The following is an 8962-nucleotide window of genomic DNA, read 5'->3' on the forward strand; positions in this document are numbered from 1 at the left end:
TTCCAGTTTAGTAACTTTACCTTTGACTTCCTTTTCTGACCTTCCTACAAATGCACACACGTGCGTGTGCGCGCACACGCACACACTTGTTGCAATGGGTTTATCCTAGATTGGATCAAAGTTTCCTCTACTTCATTTAACATATTTGCTCACATGGAAGGTCTCAGGGGAGAAATAATGTTAGTAAGGGGTTTTTTAGCATCTGAGTATGTAGGTCACTGGACTTTAAAATAAATTAGAGAATAGTTTATCTATTAAACAACCTTCATAGTACATATTTTGTGAAGCTACACTTAATTGTAGGTTAATGTACACCACAACTGCCCTGTAGAAAGATTACACACTGGACCATGATACGGTAACAAATGCAATTATTAGCTGGTGCATACAAGGCTTCTAATGAATATAAAAAAAAAAATAGATAACGTATACCTTTAGTTTCTAAGGTCAAGATTTCTTGTAAAATTTAACAAATTTAACTGTAAGAAATGCCATTGCAGCAGCTCCGCATTGCCTTAAGACAACTTCTGGGGAATGACAGGAGACAAGGAGAGATTTGAACATGACCTCGCTGTCTCACTTACTTTTTACAGCATTTGTTTCTACATTATGAGCTATTGGGAATGTCCATAGATTTGTCTTGTATGTGACTATTAAGACTGATTATAGCTAAACTCCTCTTACCCCCTATCCTGAAACAGACCTGCAACTAAAGGGAAAGTAATGACAGTACTAACGTTTTTTTTTATTTAAAACTAAGAGCAGAGGACAGTGAGTCACCAAAATACAAAATACAATCTAGAAATCCCTGTTATAAACATGGGTCATATAGACATGATGCACTAAACCTAATGCCCAGTGGCATGTTTTATACTAGAAGCCCTGTACTCTAATATAACACAGATGGTGAAATCAGTCTCTTATGGATGCTAAAGACTTGCCTTTTCCAGGATAACTGTTAGGGCCCTTCTACACATAGCAGTATACACACACGTAGCAGGAGGCATAATTGTAGGATTGTGAATCGGATCCCTTCACACCTTACTGCTGATGCAGGGGGACTGATCCTGGGCTTCCTCTGCACTGGCAACAAGCAAGCTCCTATGGCTGGGAACCTCCTCAGTTGACAGAGGCTCCCAGCCATGGAGTCACCCCATGCACCACCACAGCTGGGAGATTACACCAGCTGCTCAACACCCTCCCCCCAGGTTGGGAGCCCTGGCAGCTTGAAAGTCCCTGGCTCAGAGATGCATGTGGGGCCACCCTAGCTGGAAGCTCTGATCAGCTACAGTGATCAGAGGATATTCTGTGGAATAATTTCATTGCTTACTCCTCTTTTTCTCATGTCATTAATTGACTGAGCATGTGGCCAAGTGACCACTTAAAGTGTGATTAACTGGCCTCAAGTGTAATGTGTAGATGGGACCTCAGACTGAACAGTAAGTAATGTTAGCTTCCACCTTGTAAGTGTGAAATTTAGGTTTTCCTTATAAACTACAATATGCGTAAGGCACAATTTTCATGGTGGAGCACAGCAGCCCTCCCATACGTACACACCCCTTTGATTGGAGAAGGTCAGGACTTCTGGGGCCCTGTGTCCAGAGGCACGGGGGGGAGTGGGGGGAGGGGAGACAGTGCACAGAAATCTGCCCACCTTTTCCTCCCCTTATGTTTCACAATGTTAGCACTTTCTGCCCTTTTCTATTTTTGCAGCCCTCCCCACCTCTCCCCTTCCCACCCCTTGCTCACTGCTGATTTCATGCCTTTTTGTGGGGCTGGGCTTTTTCGCAGGGACTGAGTGAATTTGCGGTTTCCATGAAAGTTGCAAATTCTGTAGGTCCCTAAATATGTGCAATAAAAATTATTTCAAATTCATAAGAGAAAGATATTTTTAAGTGGCTTGAAATGGCTATTGTGACCTGAAACAAGATTTCAACAAAAGCTGAGCATTAGTATCTGACAATCAACAGAGAAGGTGAGAGCAGCTAGGCAGTGGTACCCCACATCCTAAAGAAGCATGCCAGATAAAAGGCCTGAGGCTGAGGACACGACCTATAGATTCTCAGAGGTAGAAACAGTACTTAAATTCTATCCAGACCCAGGAGACTTAACAGCACCTAGCACCGGTGATCAGAGTGGTCCTGCACCAAAATGTACAAAATTGCCCTATCGGCCTAAATTCTCAAAATACATGATGATATATATAAGAGGAGAAATGTGATATAGGATGTCAGTACATTTTATCCACTGTTTTTTGAGTCCGCATTTAAAACATTTTCTTACCAGATGGAATTGAAAATGTTTAATAATTCACTTGTTAAGTCACAATAAACCAAGCTACCAGGGTAGCTGTAACTGCCATCTTGATATCTGGCATTCCAATCCAAATGGAAAAGGGTGGTATTCAATCTGAATAGCCAGCATTTATGAAGAGATCGTTCCTACAGAAATATCACTTATTATACATTACAACTTTTTTGCAGGGAAAAAGAGACGGTAAAATGTAAAGAAAAACAGAACTAAAATGTTTCAGAATAATCAATAAGACTTGGGATCCCAAAATTACTTGGGTGCTTTCCCCCATTTTTAACACACCAAAACACAAAATAAATAGGATCTATCTGGGAAGAGAGTCCATGTCTCCCCATTCCCAGTTGTGTCTCTTAAATATTCTGGACTTATGCCAGATCACCACAGGAAAGAAAAGAAAGGGACTGCAAATGATTTACTCCAGATTTCAAATCATATAACAAAAATGTGTGCGGAGTGATCACTACCATAGTTGTTATTAGACAATGCAAGCACACGCAAAGTTGGGCAACTACTGGGAAAAGCCAGACTGGTCTGTCTCATGTCTGCCCTTTTGCTGCTTGTCTAGATATCTGACATTGCAACATTCAATAGGTGACTTGTGTGCACAGCTTTTTTCTACAGTATTAAAATATGGCAGCTATTTATGCACTATAGTAAATTAACAATTATATGAGATCCTTTTTATTTGGGGGATCCATTTTTGGTTTACAGCAGGCTTGGGTACTACCAATTCAACCAGAACAATCTTGCTAAAATATAGATCTCATAGTCAATGATAGTAGTATAGTTCACAAAGGCAATATTACTGTTGACCTCTTGCTCAAGTTCAAAATATGTCATTCTGTCAATACCATCTACCTTGATTATACTGGGCTTTATAAACAACAGGTTATGATCCCAGAGGGATGAAAAGCTTTTCCAAATTAAAAGCAGCATTTTAAAAAGGAAATACTCATACATTCCTATGTAGTTTTCATTTGATATCCTCAAGGCTAACCCCAGAACTCAAACTCAAGTTGATTAAAGATGAATGTTTTTCTTGGTGTAGCCATCTGATGAATTTAATGGCATAAGGAAAGTAATAAAAATGTGCTCCCTACTTTAATTAGTTCCATCATAATATGGCATTTCCAAAATGGCAATGCCAAAAAATCATTAATCCAGGAGAACAGACACAGGTACTGTGCAGTGAGTGGAACAGACATCCAGGAGGTGCTGGGGTGAGCAACACACACACGGTCCTCATTTTGTCTTGTTTATAAAAAACTCTGGTTCAGTGGCTGAAACTTGTACTCCAATTTTAAATACATCTTGGGATCCCAAACTACAAGGCTCTCAGCATATATAATGTCTCCTCCTGTCAGTTCAACAGAGGCAGCTGTGGAAACGGAGTTCAGGAAAGAGATAAGAAACCTTATGCCTACCTGTTTCCAAACTAAACTGGGTCATTCCAGCCTCCCTGTTTGGAAGTGTTGCTAACCCCTGTGTTAGGAGGCACAAAACTTGCCTTTTTCAGTTTGTTCTCTTTTCTGAACCTGAACTGGTTGAGGATTAATCTAGACCCCATAATTTTCTGAAATCGTCTATGAAGTGAGCTGGCTACAAACAGCATCAAGGTAGCAAGATAAAAGCTGAGGATTAGTTCCATTCCCTGCTATCTTAATAACTTTCACTTTCACCCTCTCATACCTCCACAAACTACAGGCAGAGAAGTAGCATAGGTGTTGCTATGCTGGCTTTCCACTTGCATTGGCAGGGAATCCCATGGTTGGCTAAACTAGTTTTTTGTATCCAGAATCTACCAAGTGGTAAAATGACAAAGGATTAAAATCCAAAACTTGTTTTAGTACTAAGTGGCATCTTAGTGGCAGTGAAAAGTTTGGGTTTGGATTATAAAGCTGCAACCTAAAATGTATTTTAATAGCACCCAGCAGTGAACATCTGATCTAAGCCATTAATTTTGAAAGATTTATAACAATAATGACAATGAGATGTGATAAGAAAACAGGAAGCTGCTATTTCCCCAGTGTCTTTTTTTCATGAACTACAACCATCATAATCTCGTAAAGTTATGACCTTTTCTCCCAACTCTTCTTTTTTTCAAAGAATAAAGATCAATACCTGGGTGCGGTTGAATGCCACTCTTGCAAAGACAGCTTGGGATACGCTGGCTCTCTTCAACTCATCTCTGACTTGCTGGTAAATATCTGGAGAGACTTCCACTGATGAATTCGTTGGCTCTGGTTTGATAGCTCTAGGGATGGGTGGGTGATTCAAGAATTGTTGGTTGATAGCTTGTGGGTGCTGGTGAGCCAAAAGTCGGCTTACGGCAATCTGCTGGTTTATCAGGTGGGCCATAGCTATCTGCTGCCTTACGAGTTGTGGACTGAGCTGAGGAGACAGGAGACCAGGGCTCATGATAGGCTGCAACGTTGGCACTTGGTTTCGAATTGGAGTACTGTGATGAATTTGGCCATGAGGAGACTGTCCGTTAGTTTTTCCCAAAGGTGTCAGTTGGTTGATATTTGGTAAGTGCATAGGACGTTGACCCAGAACACAATAGTCTGAAAGGTTTTCTCTTTCCACTCTTTCCACTGTTAAAAGATAAAACAATTCACTATCAATACTGATCTGCACTTATAAGAGGACTGTTAGCACAATTGTTGTTACAACTGGCTGTATATTCAGTTCATATTACTAAGTCAGTTAAGGCTGAAGTTCTCGTCCTAGGCAGCAAAATTAACTTTTTCCTCTAAAGTAAGCTTTACTTGCAGTAACGTAAGGATCCCACAAAACACACACGTAAAAATCACCATAAAAAAAGCAGCCACAATCATTAAAATTCTTTTGGATTTTCCAACTTCCGTCTACCTGTTAGTGTCTCTATCAAACAAGCAGCAACTCTCCTTTTCTAAAATATGACTTCTAGTTTTTAAGAATTCAAGGATTCGGTTGCTTACCATACAACTGTTAGGGTTAAGGGTTTACAGGCCAAGCCCTATGAGAAGAGACTGAGGGACCTAGACCTCTTCAGCCTCCACTAGAGAAGGCTGAGAGGTGATCTTGTGGCTGCCTACAAATTAATTAGGGGGGGCGCAGCAAGGGATCGGAGATGCTCTATTCACCAGGGCACCTCTTGGGGTAACAAGGAACAATGGTCACAAACTGACAGAGAGCAGATTTAGGTTGGCTATCAGGAAAAACTTCTTCATGGTAAGAGTGACCATAATTTGGAATGGGCTTCCAAGGGTGGTGGTGCTCTCCCCTACCTTGGGGGTCTTTAAGAGAAGGCTGGATAGGCATTTGGCTGGGGTCATCTGACCCCAGCACTTTTTCCTGCCCAGGGCAGGGAGTCGGACTTCATGATCTGTTGAGGTCCCTTCCAACCCTAGCATCTATGAATCTATGAAACTCTGGCTTCAAGTTAAAGTCTTGTACCTGGCACAGATAAAATTAAAGCGATGGCATTAGTTCACCTAGAATCCCTGTGTGGGAGTTAAACCCATTGTTCCATGCATGTCCTACCCATATCCGTTCCTAATTCTGCAAAGTGCAGAGTAAGAACTCTAGCTTGAACCAACAAAAAGAAAGAAGCACGTGTTCACCTTTAAATATGAATAGTCACTTTCACTTCAGTGGGACTACTCCAGTATTTAACATTAAATAGGTACATAAGTTTTTCTGCTGCATCAGGCCAGAAGGTTCACCATCTTGCAGGACTAAAGCCTTCATTTAGCTCAAAATATGAAGACTCATACTGTAAGTTTGTAGAGGCCTGATGCCCACCCCTGGCGAGGGCCAAGGTGACTTATTGCAACAGCACTAGACATCCTGGAAAAATAACAAACTCATGCCATTTTATTCAACTTGGATCACAACAGAGACAAAAAGGAGGTTGTTTAAGAGAGCCATTATTTTCAGCTCAGTTTTTAAAAGTTCAGCTTTCCCAGAAGCTCTAACTTTTATAAAACCTTTATCTTATACAGAAAAAGCTTGTTATTTGAAACCAACTTCAAATGTTGAGTAAAAACAGCTTGACAAAGCCATCACTCTGACCTCTAATTAGTAGGGAGACTGCAAGGGTCTGATTCTGATCTTACCCAGCTTAACTGCTTTGACTTCAGGAAAGTTATTCTGAATTCTCACTGTATAAAGTGAAACCATACTCTTGTCCAAATACTTTTTACCTATGTACAATTTTGACATCCTTCCAAATGAATCCAGAAATAGGTACCTCTAATATGGTCGGCAGCATGAGCCCCCTGTGCCAAGACATCAATTTTAATTTCAGACTAAGTCCATTAAAAAGATTTGAGAATTAGTTGCTTTAAAAAAAAAGAGAGAGACGGAAAATGAAACTTCTACAGGAATACCTATTTCTGGAATCATAAGGTCCAAAAGATAGAGACAAAGAACAGAGGCAGCTTCTTCTAATTCTTTGGAGATATTAAATAGTTTTACTGTTTCTATCCCAGAGACAAAGGATGATATTTTTTAAAAGGCTTAAATGACGTAGGAGCATAAATCCAAATGAAAACCAATGGAACCTGTTTTCTTAAAAATTAACTTTTAAAACAACCCACCCAAGGCCTTTTAATGACTATCCAAAGGCTTATCAGGGGGTGTGACAAGTCTCCAAGGAAAGACACACTGTTTGTTTTATATAGAGAAAAGTATGAAGAATAGGATTTTAATATAACATCCTGCATCTTCACGGAAAAATATCACTACCTATTGGTGGCAATATAACTTCACACTCATCAAAACAATATGACTTTAGGAAAAAGGATGCACTAAATATTTTTATAGTTTAACAAAATAAGTTCCCAGTTCATTAACATAGCTTCAAACTACCATACTACAAATAAATTAATATATTATTAATGTTATATTGCACCTTTTGAATATCTTTCATCCACAATATCCTGGGATCTCTTTGTTAAAAAGGAGATAAAAGTTATGAAAGAGATATAAAATGCTGGTTTTGAAGGACGATCCTTAAGGTAAAGAAATAAAGCTATTCCTTACCTCTGATTATCTAATCAGGATCATATCATGTGCTGATTAAAAGTGTTTCAGGACCCAGTACTATGCAGCTAGAAAATTACTGATTTATCATAGGATAGATTTCTGCAAGAAGAGGTGGGATTCGACTAATGCCAGTCACAATTAATATTGTGACTTGTATAATATTTCACGCTTGCAAAATATTTTTAAAGATTTGTTTTTTATTTTATCTTATGTAAGGCTTTGAAGCTTTATACAGTTAGCATTCAGGTTGCTGGCATACTGGGGATCTTGCCTGTGCCTCTCAGTAAAATATAGGCTATTGGTTATAGAAAAATCATCACTCCTTTCACTCCTACAGCTCACCACTCACATGCTGCTTACACAATATAAGTTCTGGACAGATGCATAAAATTTCAGGCTCTAGACTTGTCAATTCAGAATTTCTAAGAGTACCAAATGTGACATCTTCACGATACCAGATTATCATTCTTGTGGGAATTTTTGTTTTAAAAGTAAGAAATGTATGTTTGTGCATGCGTGCCATTCTGTCAATGAAGAACCAGAACTGAAAATCCCAGCTTTTTGTAAAATACTATTTGGAAAATAATGTTACTGAACAAATGTCAATAATTTTAGTGAAATGCTTTGAATCTGCAGTTTTTCCAGCAAAAATTCAGGAAATTTTAGCCAATATGAGAATTATTTGTGAAATCGTTCATTTTCAATATGATGCTTTTCATCAGAAATACGTTCCCTATGAAACAAAATAAACCTGACTTCCTCCACTTAACACACAAAAAATATTTAAAAAATAAAAGCTTCCATCAATGGAACAGAAACTGTCGATACTTATTCATGTGACTAGTCCCAATGAAGTCAATAAGACTAATGGATGAGAACAATTCACATTAGTGCTGCATGCTCAGCTCTTATAATACCATTCTTTGGCATTAAGACAGATATAGAATGAATGTGTAGAATGAACTGTGTGGGCAACCTTAAGATAGACATATGTAAATACACAATTTACAAAATCATTTTCAAATTATCACAAATGAGCAATAGCCATTTGTCGATTGTGAATTAATCTGCCACAAATTAAAAGAAAAAAAATATGGCCTGCAATAACCAAACTTCTGCAGAAATTCTGCTAAAAGAAAATAAACCGAAGGCCACATGCAGTTTCATTTATACTGTGGTAAATCTGGTGTCATTCCACAGTTATCAATGAGGGGTTTTCACCAGCTGAATTTGGTAAATTTGTAAGAACATCAAAAAAAAAAAAATATCCACCATAAAGATAGCCAAATGTTTTTGAAAATTTAGTAAAATATATATTTATATATTTTTAAATTGCTTTCAATGTTCCTATGTTTCTACCCAGACTGTGTTGATGGCAAGCAATTTTTATAGGGATTTGTAAGATGAAAATACTGCCAGGCGGTTAACCTGCACAATGCAATCTGGTATTATAATAGTATAAGAATATTATTCTACTTGGAGCCCAAGTTGTATTTCTTTTTATTAGCTTTAGTGTCCTCTTCAGTAACACATGCATTCCCTTCCCCCCCCCCCCCCCCCCCCCAAACAAACCACACTCTACAAATTTTTGCCATGCCGATAAACAAGACAGACTAAA

General features: G+C 38.7%; 1 protein-coding gene across 9 annotated transcripts in view; it reads right to left on the bottom strand.

The window, feature by feature from the left end:
- Window positions 1-8962, bottom strand: part of SATB2 (SATB homeobox 2) — a 197697-nt gene that overhangs the window by 79128 nt on the left and 109607 nt on the right. For all 9 annotated transcript variants that reach the window (XM_019523164.1, XM_019523163.1, XM_019523161.1 and 6 more), the window contains one exon: window positions 4435-4907. In XM_019523164.1, coding sequence (XP_019378709.1) covers window positions 4435-4907 — 473 coding nt within the window. The remainder of the gene's footprint in view (window positions 1-4434; window positions 4908-8962) is intronic.

The sequence above is a fragment of the Gavialis gangeticus genome, unplaced genomic scaffold (assembly GCF_001723915.1).
Source record: "Gavialis gangeticus isolate Ggan-Ray unplaced genomic scaffold, GavGan_comp1, whole genome shotgun sequence".
In the NCBI taxonomy this organism is placed as follows: Eukaryota; Metazoa; Chordata; order Crocodylia; family Gavialidae; genus Gavialis; species Gavialis gangeticus.